Source organism: Vitis riparia, chromosome 12 (assembly GCF_004353265.1).
Source record: "Vitis riparia cultivar Riparia Gloire de Montpellier isolate 1030 chromosome 12, EGFV_Vit.rip_1.0, whole genome shotgun sequence".
Taxonomy (NCBI): domain Eukaryota; kingdom Viridiplantae; phylum Streptophyta; class Magnoliopsida; order Vitales; family Vitaceae; genus Vitis; species Vitis riparia.
Genome location: NC_048442.1, coordinates 19,722,735 through 19,742,031, shown reverse-complemented (window position 1 = coordinate 19,742,031; position 19,297 = coordinate 19,722,735). Strand labels below are relative to the sequence as shown.

Sequence of the window (19,297 nt, the reverse complement as noted above, 5' to 3'; positions counted from 1 at the left end):
ATATAAAAAATTGCAAAATGTAATCTTGTGCTGTGAAGGGGTTCTGTTAAAACTCTAAAAATTATGAGCCTCTGACCATTACGTGTTGCTCGAAAATTTACCCCAAGCCTTTATTCGAATACTTGGTTCTCTTAATGTCACTTTTTTTCTGTAAAAGAATTGCAACCAAAAAAATTAAAATTATGAGAAATGGCTAATTAAGAACAAGTTCTTTAAATAGGCTGGTTTCAATTGGATTCATTTAAGGATGGAATTAGCAAAGATAGAACCCAATCAGCCAACCCAGATCAAAGACAAAATAGTAGAAAAAATATCGATCAAGAGAAACTATAAGGATACTCAGGAAACTTACAGTATACTTCATGTTGTATTTGACTTTTTCTGTATCAATTGGGTAATGCTTTTCCATCTTCAGTCGCATGAGCATGATTGAAGTTGAAAAGACCGCTGAGTCCTTGTCCTTTGGCAAGTTGCTCCAGCTCTTCAAGTTTGTGTTTAAGTTGTTCAACTTCTCTAGCTAGATCTTCATCTCTTTGCTTCAATGCCTGAAACAGTGGATAATAGGTCACTGAATTACTAATCAACTAAGAGAATGGACACACATCGATGGAATGTGACACACAACACATGATCATATTCACAAAAATAAGCATATAAACAACAATGCAGCTTCTTTATCTTCAAACCTTGATAAAAAAAAAAAATCCCATTGAAAAATATCTACTTGTGACTTACTATGAATAACAAGGTAATCAAGTAACTCCTGGAAAGAAAAAAGAAGTAAAAGATAGTATAAATACAGACTTTCAGCTTTCATTAAACCAATAGAATCTAATATTTACACATGTTTATAGGATAGTCCACTTTTTTGTTCCCAATCATTAAGCCCCACCAATCAATCACTCCAGAGAACTGGCAAATACAGATTAGGCAAGATTGTGCACCAATTCTGTAAGGGAAAGCAAAAGTTCTGCCACCTTTTAACGTTTGCACGCACTCATAGAAAAGAGTTTACTCATTAAATATTTACTGCCTCACTATATTTTCATGCTCATTGGACTGATTGTAACTCCAGGCAACTTGATGCTAGTCATTTATATACTTAAAAAATTAACACTTATCCTGAATTCTTAAAACATCATACCATATGGTAGAAAGAAATGCACTTGTATGAACTCTGCTCTAAAATGTCCACTCATCCTCTTCCATCAAAATGGAATTTTAACGAAAAAAGAAAAAAAAAAAAAGAAACACACCAAACACCACTGCTAGAAAAAAGAAGAAATAGTAAAACAGAAAACTTCAACCATCTCATATCCATAACATAGAAGAATATAAGTATATTAGATGCCCACCTGTAGTTCCTGTTTGCGCAATTCCTCCTTTCTAGCCTCGGATCTAGAATTTCTTTGTACCTCAAAGATAACAGCAGCTCCAGCAACCTAAATTAACAAATTGGGGGCATACCACATATAAGTTTGATCTAGAATATCAAAAATTGGTTTAACAAAGAAAAAAGTGCTATGGGATGAGTAGTCATCTGGTTAATGGGAAGTCATCATCCTAAACCTATAATGTGCATACGAACTACATGGGGATCAGAATCACCATTAAATATGCCCTAACTAGAACATCTCCAAGGCAGAAAGATCTCTAATCTGCATATGCTCCTGCAATTAAAAAAAAAATGGAGGTGAATTGGATTTTATCCACAAGGTCAGTTAACCTCAGTTAAACTTGCCTACTGTAATTGGTTTCAAGGTGCCAACTAACCTGCAAGCATTGATATTGTTGTATCAAAGACCTAGGAATAAACCCTACTTCATCAAGTATTTTCTCCCTTTTTATTCTATTTTATTATTACTTTTTTGGCAAGTGGGTTGATAAGATGGAGTTTATGGGTAAGGGGAAGGCTACGCCTGTTGTGCAGCCCATTGCTGCCAGTAAAGAAAAGGCAATTCCTTCCTACTTGATTGTCATCCATAACCATAAGCAAGCACAAGCCTTTTTTTTTTTTTTTTTTTTTTTGATATGAAAATTTTTGTCCCATTGGCACTTGAACCTGGAAGCTCCCACAAACCCTCCCCATCCCTTTACCACTTGAGCCAAACCACAAGCTTGAAAGAAACAATGCAAAGAAGAATTTATAAAAAACAGGTTTTGAAGACATGCATTTTTATGACATATTGTAATAGAAAAGTTAATAAAATGTGTCTGGTTGGGAGGCGGCTTGGAGCAGGCTACTCACCATGGACCGCCTGAAGAGATTTGGTTAGAGCATCCCCAACAGGCGCTTTTTGTGTAAATATAAGGAGGAAACCACAGATCACCTTTTTCTGTTTTGCGAGAAGGCCAGAATGTTATGGCTTCTGATCTTCTCACTTTTTGGGGTGCAATGGGTGATGCACTCTTTTGTGAAAAGAAACCTCCTAGGTTGGCATGGATCCTTTGTGGGCAAGAAAAGAGAGAAAGCTTGGAGAGTTGCCCCCCTCTGCCTCATGTGGACCATCTGGAAAGAAAGAAATAGGAGGGCCTTCGATGATATGGAGAGGAACGATCAAGATATTAAATCCTTTTTTTTGTACACTTTTATGAATTGAGTTAGGGTGTATATAGAGGAACATACTTTGTCTTTGATAGATTTTGTAGACTGGCTAGCATGGTTCAAAGTCGCGGTATCGGTCATTGACTCGAAAGGTCTTGAGGCACATCCGTCTCGGTATCTCGGATCGGTATCGGGTGATACGCAAAAAATTCTAATTTAAGAGCTTAAAATAATTTTAAAAAATTATGAAAATTATTTAAAAAATTAAATACAAATAAATAGAGTGAAAAATTAATAAAATAAACTTCTATTATATTAAAATTATTCAAATTATAATAAAAGCATACTTTTGGGATGATTTAAAATAATATTAAAAATCTCTAAAAATATTTTAATTTAATCACTTGATAATAAATGTTTCTTGTTGAAGATGAAAATAATAAAAAGTAATTTTTTTTTATAAAAAATTGTTTAAATTAAATATTTTGAATTTAAAAAAAAATATTTTTAACTATTAAAAAAATAAAACCATGATTCACCTTTAAAAAAATAAATATAATTTTTCTTATAAAATATATTCATTAATTTTAATTTTTATATAAATATTCATTTCCTATTTATTTGATATAAGTCTAATATTTATTATTAATTTTTTATCATTATAATTTTCATCAAATTATTTAAAACTCAAATTCCCACTAAATACTCCTTATCTACTTGAAAAATAAATACATATTATTTAAATCCTAAATCCTCACCTATTTATCAAAAAGAAAAAACCCAAATTTAAATACTCATAACCATTGACCGGTCAAACACCCATTTTTCCCCCACAACCAGCTCTTCCGCAGGCCACTTTCTCTCTTCTCCCACTTCCATCGGCCACCTCACCGTCGTTCTCCGTCGATAATAGCGGTGCTGGAGTCCGGCGACTCTGCCTCCTCCTCATGTGGCTCAGTTCCATCTCGCCTCCTCCTCATGTGGCTCAGTTCCATCTCCGGCAAGAACTTGGGGGATCCGACCGGCGACTACAAGATGCAGTCCATCTCTGTAATCTGTATTTTTCATTTTCGTGGGTTTTTTTCCTCTCATCTTCTCCACCATTTCTACTCCAATATTACCTTCTTTTTCCATTACCAATAACCCAAATAGCTTAGTCTCAACATGATCATGGAGTTGTCCCAACGTTTCCATGGGATTCACTCTTTCAATTCAACCGAGTTTATTCAACCAAATATCCAACTCGGGTATCGGTCCGGTACCGGCCATGGTCGAGGCGGATACGACTCGGCCGAGTCGTACCGGTATCGACCGAGATTTTGAACCCTGCTGGCTAGCCACCAAGTAAGGGTCAGGTTTGTTTTGTCCCTTTGTTTTTTGCTTCTTTGTTTATGGTATACTCCGTGTATACCTTTTCTCTAGCCTTTTGGCTCTTAATGAAATCTCTTTACCTATCAAAAAAAAAAAAGTTAATAAAATGTGTCTCTTTCTTGGAATGCTGTTTGGTTGAAAATAAAAAAAATGGTAAACATGTTTTGTAGGTTGTTGAACCCATTGCTTTTCTAAGAAAAGAAATCATGCATCTAAATCTTTTGATAACACAAATGAGAGAAGTTTTTAGTTTATTTACTTGTTTTGATTTTATCCAAAAAATTTGGGAAAAAAAACGTGTATACACACAGCTCCATTTTGGCTAAAAATGTGTTGCATGCAAATGCAACTCTAGCTAGCATATAAGTGCACTAGTAATCCATTGTTTGTTTTAAGCTAGATAATACAAGTGCTTCACTAGTAACATGGCATTTTATGCCTTCTGAACTACTAGAAGTGTAAGATCTCGAAGCCTAAACTCGTTTACATATAGATCTTCATAACCTCTTAACACTACCTGTCGAAGACACACAGAGGACTGGAAAATGGTTTGGTTATGCAGTATGTAGTTCCAAAGTCCAGAGGGCACTAAGAACCGTCAAAACAAAGAGATATATAGACATACATACCTATGTGAATATGTGAGTGTGTAACCAACTAGAATTTGCCTTATCAATTGTGAATAAGTAGTTTTTAAGTAAAGATAAATAACTCTTTCCTAGATTTGGAAAATTGAACAGGAAAATATTGATAAATTTGTTGTGCTAAAATATCTACCGTGGTAAGGTGGTAACATCATTTTTTTTTCTTTTTTCCCTGGAATAAAAAAATTCAGTTCCATGAAAGCTCAAATATGCATCTAGACAGTTGGAGGTTTTATGTAGGATTACAATTCTGCCACAAGAGGATCATGAGTTTCACAAACCTCTTAGGAAGGAAAAGAAGAAATACCGTTCTGAAGCAGAATTTCTGTTGTTACAACTACGCTACTAACCAGATACCAGCATTATAAATCCATCCACCCAGTTGCATGTAACAACAAAATTCTCTCATTTCTAATTTTCATGAACATGGATTTGTGGGCACAAACATATGCTAACACATCAGTACAATGCACATATAGAATGTAATCTGTAGCAGCAGCCATTAATGGAAAAGAAGTCGCAAACCCCGGCATTTATACACCAGCCACAACAATGCATCCACTCAATATACCTAGCAGTTAATAGACAGTTAAGGCTCACATATGACAAATAGCATATGCAAACTTCATTCTATATACCTACCAAACTTTGTGATCATGTGCAAATTTAGTTAATCTTTGATGCAGATGACAATAATAGGACTCAAGGTTAATACTACCGTGAACACAAAAAGTTCCCCAACAAGATCTGCAGCAGCTTGGACAGCTTTCTCTTCATTCAAAGGGCGAATTTCAACATTGGTTGCATGACCATAGATGCGTCTTTGCATAGTTGTTGTGAATCGATGATTTGCCTGATTTATATAAGGAAGAACACATCATTAAATCTATATTCCAAATAGTAATAAACAAGGCACAAATTACAGGACAAATATTCTCTACAAAAGACACCTCTTTTTTTTTTTTTTTTTTTCCTAAAGAGGATGATTAAGATTAACATTGTTCTTTAATTGTTTTCTTTTTTTAAAAAAAAAAAAATTTTGTTAAGCAGAGAAGTAGTTCATTAAAAAGCAAGAGCACAAAAAAGTACATTGAAAGCATACAAAGAGCGCCTAAGAAAACAAAAAAAAAGAAAAAAAAAAAGGGCAAGGAGCAACCAAGGAGGGATTACAAAAGATACCTTCCTCCCTTAACAAGTACCCAACCACTCAACAAAATCCATTAGTCATTGAACCATCACCTATACATATATTTTTACCCATAAGAGAAGATTACTAAGAAACAAGTTTCTCAAACTCCAGATAGATATCTCCTCATTCTCAAATGACCTTTGATTTCTCTTTAACAAAAAGTCCAAAATATGCATAAAGGAGCAACTCTCCAAACTTTTTTCCACTTTTTACCAGCATAAGAACCATACTACCCTAGCAAAATCTCCCTCACTGTGGCCACCTAAACCTAAGAAATCCCAAACAATGAAGACCACAACTAGCAAAGAACTCTTGCCTTGTGGTAGTGGAGAAGGATATGATCACTTGACTATTCATCCGATTTACATAGGAAGCATCTATTAGCTAGTGTCACCCTTTTTTTGTAGTTGATTAAGAGTCAAAACCTTCCTTGACTTCCCACGTGAAGAAACTTGCCTTAGAGCCCATGGCTTCCAGATGAGCCCTCTTAGAAAAGAAGTTGAGCTCCCTGTCTCTAAAGCTAGCATAAAGGGACTTCACTGAGAATCTTTATTTCCTTGAAACCATCCACACTACCCTATCATCCTTACATCGACAAACCCACCTTACATCCAATTCAAAGGCCAACTCTTCTACATTGTCGACCCTTCCAACTCTAATCAACTTGCTCTTATCAAGGTTAATTTTCAAACCTGAGATGGCTTTGAATCACAATTGCTTTTTATTTTATTTTGCTCTTGTCTACGAAGGGGCGGGAAAGAGAACTGATCATGTAAGATCTGATTACATGACGACAATTAAGATTTATAAGTTGGCAACTGATGATGAACTTTGCCTTAATTGATGCAGCCTGGCGTTGATATGATATCCTAGCATATTTTACATGACCTCAATTACCAAATACGATATGATGAAATATCAATTTAGATTTAACATCTAACATCACTATCACAATCACCTCTCATCTGCCTCACCACCATGCCATGTTCCAAAATCGAGAGTATCACACAACATTCCATTACCTATTTTTTAGGCACTGGGAGATGGGCTACTTTGTAAGTTACTGAGAGGATAAATGAGTAATGGTCATTCACGTGAATACCTTCACGAGCTTCTATGCAAGTGTTTGTTACCTATTTTATAAAATAAACTGGACATGAGGGCGTAGTCCTAAAATGGCTTGCTTGGATAATTTGGACAAAGTCCAACAGGGCATAGTTCTCACATATCATTTTGTCTCCTAGTGAGTGTATCTGATAGATGTAGTTTTCAATGGCTTTTTAATTAAATTTTGGAGTGGCACTTAATGGTAAAATTACTGCTGAAAAGAACATAATGAATACTCTTTTATAGCAAAACATTGCCAGAAGGATAAAGGTTTTTCTTTCTTTTAGCCTAGCTTCTTGGACGTTGCTTGTATACTTCGTGTGTACTCTTTTCGCCTCTTCTAGGCTTTTCTAATACAATCTCTTATTTGCCTATAAAATAAAAAAAAAACATTGCCAGAAGATATTAGAATGCCAAAGGACTTTGATGCTCTAATGCATGTACAAATCAAATGAGAACATTAAGATTTATCGACCAATGATCATGGCATATAGCCCCTTCCAATTGCCCCATGATCAAAGAAAAATATGGGAAAAAATCACTAAAATTACATAAAAAAAAAAGAACTAAAACTAGTATGTTGTTTGCACAAAAATCCAAAAGAATTGATACCAAAGACAACATCTACAACAAAGACCAAAACCCAGCATCTAAAAAGAAGACAATCAACATCCATACACTAAACACCAAGCTTAAGATCAAACCCCTAAGTTGAATTACATAAACAAAACACAATCAAAGTCAAAAATTACAAAAAATGCAGAAAGTATAATCCACAAAGCTGAAAACAAGCTTAGAAAAGAATTATTAATGCAGCAGAAACAATAGAAATTACATATAAATATGCAAAAAGCTCAATCCAAGTTCCAAAAAACAGAAAAGAAAAATAAAAATAAAATCATATCAGAAATGCTGGAATTTCAATTTAAGATCACACAAGCAAGCAAGCAAGCAACAGAACTAATGCACAAATAAACACCCGAATTCCCAACAAAATCAAAACCCAATAACCATCATTCATACAGATAATACAGTCAAAACCCGGAAAGCGTCATTCACATAGTATAAACATAAAGTTGAAGATCAAAGCTAGCATAAAAAAGTTAAAAAAGTAAGAAAAAGACCTGGGCAATGTTGATGATGAACTGGCGAAACTTGGGGTGCAAGCCAGCCTCTTTCTTAAGGCGAGCGGCAATGGGTTTGCACATGGTTTTGAGGGCGAGGGTGCCTAGCTTCACCACCGGCAGTATCATTTCTGAACCTGCGATTGAAGTCGCACACCACCTATTCGATCTTTTGACTCTTAGACTCTTGCATGTTTGCGTTTGGATGCAGCGGGTCGGTTCTTCACTTTCGTTTTCGCTTCATTTGGACAGGAAGACAGCGGTGACAAAGAAGTGGAGCAGTGAAAAACAAAATATCTTTTATTTATTTATTTAGTTTTAAGTCAATATCCAAATTTAAGCTAGCAGTATTTGGTTGCTGTTATTTAAAAATAGTTTTTAAAAATAAAATGGAACTGTTTTTAAAAAATAAGTAAAAATTATTTTCATAAATTTTTAAAAACAAAAGAAAAATATAAAAAATAAGAAAAATAATTTTAAGAATAATTAAGTGAGATATATTTAATATTTAAAATTCTTTAATGATTGTTCTAATTTTTTTTAAATGATTTAGAATTCAAAAAATTGATCAATTAATTACATAATAAATAAAAAATTAAAATATTTTATTTGCAATTGGATACCAAATATATGAATGTGATGAAAAACTTGACTTATTTATGCCTTAAAAATAAACTTTATTTACTTTTAAATTCATTTGAAGTAAAATAATTTAACAATTATCATTTGTAAATTATTATTATTATTTATTTTTAACAAAATAAATTAATTATTCTTTGTAAGGATGTTAATGTCAATATTTTTGTAATATTTATAATTTTTTTATGATTTTATTATAATATTATTATTCATATTTTATTAAAAACTATTTAATTTTAAATTTATTAGTAATTATAAAACTCTTTTCATTTTTAATAAAAATTGAATTAAATTTAATTAACGTTATATAAATTGAATTTATAGTTTTTTTTTATATAAAATTGAAACAGAAAAATTATTCTTAGAAACAACTTTTTCAAGGAAGTTTTTTGTTTTTTATTTTTAAAAATTGTTTCTGTTTTTGTTTTTATTTTTCTTTTATGTTAAAAACAAGTATAAGAAAACATGCCCAAAACGGGCCTTTTTAAGTTTCTCTCGCAATGGCGTTGTCCTAGAACATCTGGTGCCTTTGCTATATAAAGAGGACAAGGTTCAGGGTTGAAATATGTAAAAAAATTAGCAGTAAGAGATCGGTGTGAGATACATGGATTGGGCAAACAGTGAGAGATCAAGTGAGCTGCTTCATGCTCAAGCTCATGTCGGGAACCATATATTCAACTTCATCAACTCTATGTCACTGAAATGCACGTGCCATTCAATTAGGCATCCCAGACATCATCCACAACCATGGCAAACCCATGACTCTTCCTGAGCAGGTTGCTGAGCTCTCAGTCCACCCAAAAAAGACTCGGTGCGTGTGTCGTCTCATGCGCATTCTTGTTCAATCTGGCTTCTTTGCTGCGCAAAGAGTCCAACAAAGTGAGCAAGAAGAGGGGTATGTGCTTACAAATGCCTCTAGGCTCCTTCTAAAGGATGACTTCTTTGGCATAAGGCCCTTCTTGCTTGCCATGCTCGACCCAACTTCAACTAAACCCTGGCATTATGTGAGTGCTTGGTTTCAAAATGATGATCCCACTCCGTTCCACACTGCTCATGAGCGGACATTATGGGATTATGCTGGTCCTGAACCTCAGCTCAACAATTTCTTCAATGAAGCCATGGTTAGTGATGCTCGCTTAGTCACTAGCGTGCTGGTTAAGGAGGGAAAGGGCGTATTTGAGGGATTGAACTCATTAGTTGATGTCGGGGGCGGCACGGGAACTATGGCTAAGGTCATTGCTAACGCTTTCCCATACTTGAACTGCACCGTGTTGGATCTCCCCCATGTAGTTGCTGGCTTGCAAGGGAGCAAGAACTTGAACTACTTCGCAGGGGATATGTTAGAGGCAGTTCCTCTCGCAGATGCAATTTTACTCAAGGTATGCCTAAGTTTCTCTTATCAGTTACTAACTTTCTCAGGATCTCAAAGAATGAGAAAGATCTTTTTTAAATATGTAAAGAATCATTTTAGAAAAGAGAGCCAATTTGAAAAGAATTTCCAGTGTTTTTTCTTCCTCTTATTCTATGTGAGATTCAAAAAACAAAATCAGTTTATATTCCTTGTCCGTAAATTATGGTTCAAATATACTAAACATTATGGCTCAAAAGGCGTACCCTATGAAAAGGAGTCATAATTTATGGTGAATAAGAGAAAATATTGGGGAAAATGAGATCAAACACCTAAACTCCACTGGCCTTACCTTCTCTTCATTCATCATGTGCCTTTCATAGTTGGTTTTATCCATCCGTACCTAATTAAAATGTATTTTAAACAAATGACAAGCAGTGGATATTGCATGACTGGAGCGATGTAGGGAAGCAATTCCTAGCAAGGAAAAGGGAGGAAAGGTGATTACAATAGACATGATCATGATGAAGAACCAGAAAGGAGACTGCAAATCCAGAGAAACACAGCTGTTCTTTGATATGCTGATGATGGTTTTGGTCACGGGCAGAGAGAGGGAGGAGAAAGAATGGAAGAAGCTTTTCTTGGATGCTGGTTTCAGTCACTACAAGAACACCCATGCTAGGTTTGAGGTCGCTCATCATGGTTTATCTTTGATGCTATATTTGTAGCTACTATGGAAAATTAATGAGTAATTAATTAACAAACTCTGCTAAGAATATAAATTAGGATGGTTCTGTTCGGATTACTGTTTGGGCAGGAGTAATCTTTGTTCTAAGAATTTCAGAAATGATAGTTGTTAAGCTATGAATTTCTTCTTACAATTGATGTGTTAGTTTTTCCAATATTGCTTCATAGTTTTCCAATTGATGTGTTTGTTTATTTGAAAATAGATCTGAAGTGGTGGATCACATGTACGACGAGGTTTAAAACATGTACAACTTTTTCGGCACCTTAAATCTATCTTAAAATATCATATTTTATTAGATAAAAAAATATATCCTGATATGTGTATTATTTTCAATTAGATGTAATATCCTTAGATATCATATCCAATATACAAGAAATTCTAAGATAGTATATATAACTGGATATGTGATATTATATCCCATAGATACGAAATTTTAAGGTAATATATGTAATTGAATATGTTTTAATTATTATGCTTATTTAGTTTGTAAAATAAAAAAATGGAATGAAATATTTATTATTTTTCAAAGATATTTATTTAAAATAAAAATTATATTATATTTCAATATTTACTATTAAAAAATATGAAGTTTCTGTTATGTTTAACAATATTCACAATTAAAATATTTAAAATATATTTATTTTATATTATGTTATTCAATATATAAAAATAATGTGTATTACATATATACACACACATATATAATAATAATAATAATAATAATAATAATAATAATAATATTGTTTTACAATAGATTTTATAAAATATTTTTTTGTTCTTTTTTTAACCATAAATTTAATTTTTAATCATTTTTTTATTTTGTAAAACAAGTAATATGAAAAATAAGAATTAATAAAAATAAATAAATTTATGATACATAAAATATACATATTCTATATTTTAGCTTATAAATAACATTTTTCACATAAAAAAGATATAAAAAAAATATACATAATATATCTTATCACTTATTTCATCATATGTGTAACATAGAATAAAATAGGATAAGTGATAAGATAACTTATTTTACTGCATTATCAATAAAAAATGTGATTGAATATATTATTTCTTCTCTTATTACATTTCATTGATAATTAGTCTTTCTCGCTTTTAGAACCCAAATAGCCATAGTTTTAGGCACAGTATAAGAAGATTTTCTCAGAGAGCATGTGCTACTTATATGGCCATTTATCTTAAAAGGGTTAAAATAGTAGTTGTGCTACTGCTTGAAGCTTCCTTTACAAAACCGTCCTTGATTTTTTTTTTTTGGAATAAAAAATGCATTTTTAACTCACTAAAATCATGTTGAAATCCTTTTTCTTATTTGAAAATTTTAAGAGGGATTGGTCACCCTTTTATTTTTCTTTTCCAAAGCTTCTTTTTCTTTCTCAAGAGAAATTTTTGCCTTTTTAACATTCTCAAAATTAACATTTAACTCACCAAGCTAATTTTGGAGAGAAATAATTTTCTTTCTAAGAGACATTTTTCAAACTACGTTTTTCAAGATCACTATGAAGTTCTTCAAAGAGCCTCTAGCAATTCCTCATAGTATGAGTTATGAAGCACATGGTAATCACTTCATTTTCATTTTCTTCTTTGAATGACTTTTTTTTGGGGGAGAATTACCTAATAGGGTAGGCTGAAAAGAATAATTACTAGGAAGACTCACTCATCTCAAGGATTTTTAAAGGACAATTTTACTTTTGAATATGTTTTCTATATTATTTATAAATAAATTTGAGACTGTCAATGATGTGGGGTCTCTACATGATGATAAGTATAGGTAATCAATAGTACTTTTCTCAAGCCCGAAAAAATTGTTGTTCACTTTTGAACAATCAAGCGACTGCTTAAAATTTTGCTATTTTTTCTTCTTCTTCTTCTTTTTTTTTTTTTCAAAAAATTGAGATTTTTTAAAAAGCCTTGTAAAAAAAATAATTTTCAATATCTCATAAAAAATGTCATATCCTAAGGTTATTATATCATTTTATATATGTAACATATAATTAAAAACTTTGTTATCATAATAGAATGAATAATTATTTTTTACGAGCACTCATCAATTGAATAATATATAAATATTCAATTGACTAACACACAACTATTAAATGAAATAACTCACAATTATTAATTCATTGGGTGATATAGCATGTGAAAAAATTAAACAAAAATAAATTAAATTATGTTGTAATATATTGTAATGATAATGTATTTGTATTGTAAGTATAATGCATTTATGTCATACCTATATTTAATTACAAAAGTAATAATTTTAAAAATGCTTATTCATATCCTATTAGTATTAACACATCGTATCAATATATTAACAACATTCATCTAGTGCATTGAAATTATTTAATAATTTTTGTGTATATATATATATAAACTACGAGACTTATGAATTCAAATTAGTATTTCATTTGGTTTTAAAAATTATTTATGATATAAGTATGTTGTGAAATATGATATGATCATACAAAATTATCACTTTTATAAAAAATTTCAAAATTTTCCATGTGCAAAATTATCACTTTTATATTGTAATTATAACATATTTTTGTTGTACATGTATTTTATAATAAAAGTAATAATCTTGAATATTACTTTTTATCCCTCATTAATATTCTATATATCAAATGTATTAATATCATCCACTCGATGCATTGAGAAAAAAAAATTATATATGAAAATTAAGAAAAAAAAAAAACACTATGCAAAGGAAAAAAAAAAAATCATATAAATTTTTAAAAATTATTTTATTATAAAAAATAAAAAATGATTGAACATTCTCCATCATTTTCTTATTCTTTTTAGATAATTTGAATGAAAAATTAAACATTTTATCTTCTTTGAATTTAATACAAAAACATAATTTATCAATTTAAAATTAATATGTATATATATATATATATATATGAAAAAAATCATCATTTTTATTATATAATTATAAAACTTATTTTTTTCTTAATAAAATTAAAAATTAGAATAAAAAATGTAAAAAAAAAACAATAAATGATATTTTGAAAATATTTTTGTTTTAAATAGTAAATTTAAATAACAAATTATATTACCATTATATATAATAATTGTAAGGGTTAAACTCAAAATTTTGATTTAAAATTTGAATGTCAATAATTAGAATAAATGTGAGACCCATGCACCATAAATGTCTTGACAAATCAAGTGAAATGTTTTAAATGTTTTGAATTTTAAAAGTTTTAGTTGAAGGATAATTTTGGTATTTAAGCCTATTAAAGTCCTCTTCAAGAGTTATCAGAAGAGACCATCTTTTCCAATAATTATTCCAGCCCACCCCACCCTATCAGGTAATTCTCCCTTTTTTTTTTCTTTCACTCTATGTGTTCATCATTACCTTCTTATTTCCTAATTTCTTCACTTGTTATTGAATAGTAGACAATCATACCTTATGTGTCCTACCTTCTTGCAACTAGAGTATATGATGTGTATATTTATTTATTTATTTTCTCTCTTTGTCACAACTTGAAGACTCCATTAGATAATGCTTCTTTGCTATCCCTTTTTCAAATTTGATGAATTTCTTGAATTTTCTCTCGATGATTGTTATGTCATTATCTTTTTCATCTTCATCATCATTTATGGATTCCTTAAGAGAAATACAGTGTCTTTGTAGACCTCTCATTTTGCCCATAACACATATAGGTTACTATCCAAGTAAATTATTGTTATTCATCAACTTGAAGTCTCTGATTTTTCCTTGAGAGCTTCTTGGAGGATAAATTACGGAACTTTGAAGTGATCACATAAACCTCCGAATTTGTAGTGTAAGGTTCTTTTTATTTTATTTTATTTTATTTTTATAATTGTTCAAACTTATCATTAATCATAAAATTGAAACAAAAATATCCAATCCTCCTTTTAAAATACAAAGTAAAATAAATTGTTTTTTAAATAATAAAGATGCCAACATTTTATTCATTTACTTATTCCTTTTTTTAATTATTCATGACCCATAATAATAATAATAATAATAATAATAACATATAATAAATATAACAAAAAAAAATAAGATTTTAAAAAAAGATTTTCATGCCAAAAATTTCATTATTATGTATTAGAATGTAATTTTTTTTTTTTTTTTTACTTGGTTTCCTAATGAGTGATTTCAAGTAATCTCCAGATCTCTTTAGTCAATTCACATTGCCTACCTTATTGTACTTATCTCTATCTATGGTGTAATGGAGATTTATATGACTATAATATATTTATCCTGTTAAATGGGTAAGTCCTAAATAATTAGTCTAGCTATAATACCAATTTTGAAGTTAAAACTAATGCACTTTGGGTGTAAGGAGAAGGAGAAGGGGAATGGAGATGTTATATTTGGCATTAGTCAAATTTTAATTTTTAAAATATTTAATGCAAATGATGACCCTTACTGCAAGAATGATAAATATCAAGATAAGTAAATAGAGAAAGAGATATAAACACGATTTTATAATCATTCAATAATTGCCTACATATCCAATCCTTGTTTTTTTCCCTAAATGTTAGGCTCGTCGACTAAATCAAATGCTTTCTCAACCAAAACCCTTCAATCTTCATACACCTAGATTCAGAATTCCAATGGACCTTTAGGATATTTTAAGTGTTCTCCCTAATTTAACTAATCCTCTTTCTCTTAAAGTATAAGAATGTGACCTTTTAAGAGTACAAACTTTAGTTTAGAATGAGAGCTAGGATCAAGGGGCATTAAAATGGATTATGAAAGTTTAGGGGTAAATGAACCTAAGGGATTGAATGAGAGCTCTTTTTTTAACCCATAAATTCATTCCAATAGCTTTAAATAGGAGTTCTAAGCTATAATAGCCATTTGACACAAGTTATAGCTTAATTGATCAACCAAGAGGTTGACCAATCAACTAGTCATTACACTTTTATAGGTAATTGTTAGAGAAAGCAGGCAGTTAGTTGAGGTTTGCCTTGATTGGTTGAATGATCGATATACATTGCATACAACCTCCTTTTCCACCACTTAATCGATCGATTGGGTAGTTGATGGGTTGCCCTTGAGTTTTTAGATTAAGTTTTTGTATGTTCATATTGTTTTGGGCTATAATTTTTAAAATATTAAGGCAATTAAAAGATCAAAATATTGTTCAAGGATCTTCTAAAAATTGTAAGACAATGTGTTTTTAAAAGATATGCAAGAAATCTTATCTTAATGCACCTCAACCTTAGTTACATTACATAGATACTATGGTTAATGCCACAGTGCAAAATGGTCTAATAACATCTCATCATTTCATAATAAATAATATTAATGGTTGATAATGAAAATCCCGAATTTTAGCCGTTTAAGGCTTTTTGTAAGACTTAATAGATTTAAGATGTCTTACTACCATGTACTCTTTAAGTTAAATCTTATTTTCAAATATTTTTATGAATATTGAATTTTAGATTTAAAAAAAAAAAACATCTTCATCCTTATTATATGGCATCCAAATCTAATCACACAATTTTGATTTGTTAGTGCATTAGGCTATTTAGAATAAGTTGACAATTTTTTTTATCTTAGTTGAGAACTATGTGTACTTTCTTATGATTTACACTTATTTGAAGATTCAAGGTTGATGTAGAATCAAGTTCCAATTAAAGAGGTAAGTATGGTTAAGTTATTTGAGAATAATGACATAAAAAACATAGAGTGAACTTATAAAAATTAGAAATAAATTAATTTGAAAAGAATTTTAAATTGAGAATTTAAAAAGAAAAATCTTTCCAAATAATAAAATTAGCAAAGGAATTTAAAAAGAAAAATCTTTCCAAATAATAAAATTAATTTGGAAAAGAATTTTTTAAATTGAGAATAAAAAAAAAACTTTCCAAATCTTTTAAGGAATTTGCAAAATAGACTTGGAAAAGAATTTAAAAAAGAAAATCTTATCATTATTTTTGAATTTAAAATCTTTCTAAAATTTTTAAGTTTCTAAATTATTATTTTGGTAAAATATGATTTCTAAATTGATTCCAAGTCCACTAGGTTTTTGGAATCCACTAGGTTTTCTCTTATATATGCCTATTAGGGGAGTTCTCTCATAGAGTGAATGTCCCTAAACCTTTAAGTTATTATTCTTTATACTTAATAAAAAACTCTCAAATATGTTTGGTTGTCTATTTGTTGGTTGTTAAGGAGATATAGATCCCCTTGGGAGCTGAGGCATCTAAGGGTAGCATCTACTAGGTAAGTTTGTTTACTACCTTCTTAAATAGTGGATCATTGATTTGAGGTCTTTAACCCCATGGTTTTTACATTTGCATATTATGTGAGTGGTTTTTTTTATGTAAAAATCTTATGTCTCTTGTGTGTTGATGTTTTACTCATCATCTTTAATCTATCAAGGTTTAATTGATTAAAAAGGTTTAAATCCTTTTCATAGGTTTAATTGGGTTAGTATTTTCAATTCTTATATTAAATTCTTTTGAAAAACAGTCGTTCACCCTCTTTGGGTGTCACCTTACTAGATCTTAGGTTTTTTTTAACATGTATTCATCTCTGTATTCTATAAGCAAGATGTATAAACTTTCATGATTCATACATGATCAATTAACAAACGGGGACAAACCAAGAATTATTATGGGTAAACCTCAATGAGGGACGTTAAACCAAATGTTGGAGTTATATAGTCCTAAAAGTGATCTTATCATTTACAAGTAAAATGTGCAAAATTATTTTCAATAAGTAGAAGATGTTTTAGACAACTTAATGTATTTTCATTGACAACTCCATCATAGTTTAAGTTAGTCTTATGTAGAATATGAAGCACAATGACTATTGATGTGATGAGCTATGTATAAAAATGATGCATTAAAGTTAGTGTTGGTGCTACAACAACACACACCAATTCAATTATGTCCTTATTTATTTTTTCCTCCTATTGCCATTTAATTTTCCCAATTTTTCATGGAGTGATGCTTGTATTGTCAAGATTTGAGTCTGTCAAAGTCAAATCAACCTCAAGTCACACTAAGATATAAGTCATATCATGATCCAAGTTACCCCAAAGTTTAAGGTTCACCAAGATACAACGAGATTCAAGGTTCACCAAGTTTCAAATCGAGATTCAAATTATGTAAAGACCTAAGTTAATACAAGATCCAATTCAAATAAAATAAATCTAAACTAAATCAAATTAAAGATCAATTTATTCATCAAACATGTGATAAATCAAATTAAGGGATAACATCTTTTATCGAAGAAGGAAAATGTCGGGATATATCAGTGATATATTGTGTATCGGGAGACGTCAACACGATATTTTGTGGAGAAAAATCGCTAAAAATGGGCAAAAATCGCTGATATAATTGAAAAAAAGGGCCAAAAGGGAAGAAAATTGCCAAAATATCGGCGATTTTTTGGCCCGTCAATGCGCTATAGTACTACTACAGTGCACTCTCAAAAATGCATTTTTTTTTGTGCCATTGAAGGATTCCAACCCTAAACAAAAGGTTTGGGGTTGCACCTAAGACCACTAGGGCAAACTTGCCCTTTTTTAAATGTATTGCACTTAAAATATATATTCAAAGTCATCATATAAAGAAAATTTTAAATGAATATTTTAGAAAGCAAATTAATTATAATTATTTTATAATTAAATACAAAAATTTCTTTTTATTGATTACAAAAATATAAAATTTATCATAATAATTTTCTTCATAGTGTTTTTAATATCAATAATAAATTAATTAAATATTAAAAAATTGTACATATATCATAATTTATTTTATATCATTTAATACAATTGAATTAAATGGATCATAATTTTAATATTAATATATACTTTTAGGTTAGACATATTATAATCAAATATCATAATATTATTATGAAATAATATTTGATGTAATTTAATAATAAATGTACACTTATAAAATTCATATTTTTATCGATGCATACGATATTATTGTCAAATATGATAAATCATATTATACATATATCAAATTATTTAACAAAACAAATTTAAAATATCTATTATACTTCTAATTACATTTTTATGAATTTTTTCTTATATTTTTATAAATTTTGATCAATTTTAGGCTTATCGATATTTTTTTTCCAAAATATCCGCCGATATATGTCCGATATATCCGTAAAATCGAAGTACCGATATATCCATAATTACCGATATTTTCATCCTTGATTTTATCCCATATTTGATTGCAATACTATTATATGTTTAATCAAATATGAGATATGATAAATGATGAAATATATTACTCATCATGTTTTTTTATATCTTTATTACATAAGATATGTTAATCTTGAAGGGAGTTTATGATATACTATCCCATATATCATAAATTTAATTTTAAAATTACTTATTTTGTAAAATAAAAATTGTTGATTAAAAATTAAATTTGTAATTAAAAAAAGAACTAAAAAATATTTATAAAATATATTTAAAATAATATTAACATATATATATATATATATTAACTTTTTTATATATTGATTAGTATAATAAGAAAATTATTTATAAATTTTAAATATTTTAATCATAAATATTATAAATAAATAAATAAATAATCAAAGCCTATTAAGTTTG

At 29.9% G+C, this 19,297-nt stretch overlaps 1 protein-coding gene and 1 pseudogene across 1 annotated transcript; one reads left to right on the top strand and one right to left on the bottom strand.

Moving 5' to 3' along the window:
• Positions 1-352: 352 nt before the first annotated feature.
• Positions 353-8,232, bottom strand: LOC117926398 (OPA3-like protein). The gene is made up of 4 exons (XM_034845486.1): positions 7,981-8,232; positions 5,279-5,413; positions 1,356-1,442; positions 353-545 (listed from the first exon to the last, which is right to left on the bottom strand). Exons 1-4 carry the CDS (start codon positions 8,107-8,109, stop codon positions 387-389), a joined length of 510 nt encoding a protein of 169 aa, XP_034701377.1. The 5' UTR covers positions 8,110-8,232; the 3' UTR covers positions 353-386.
• Positions 8,233-9,223: 991 nt separating this feature from the next.
• Positions 9,224-10,681, top strand: LOC117927168 (annotated as a pseudogene).
• The last annotated feature ends 8,616 nt before the right edge of the window (positions 10,682-19,297 follow it).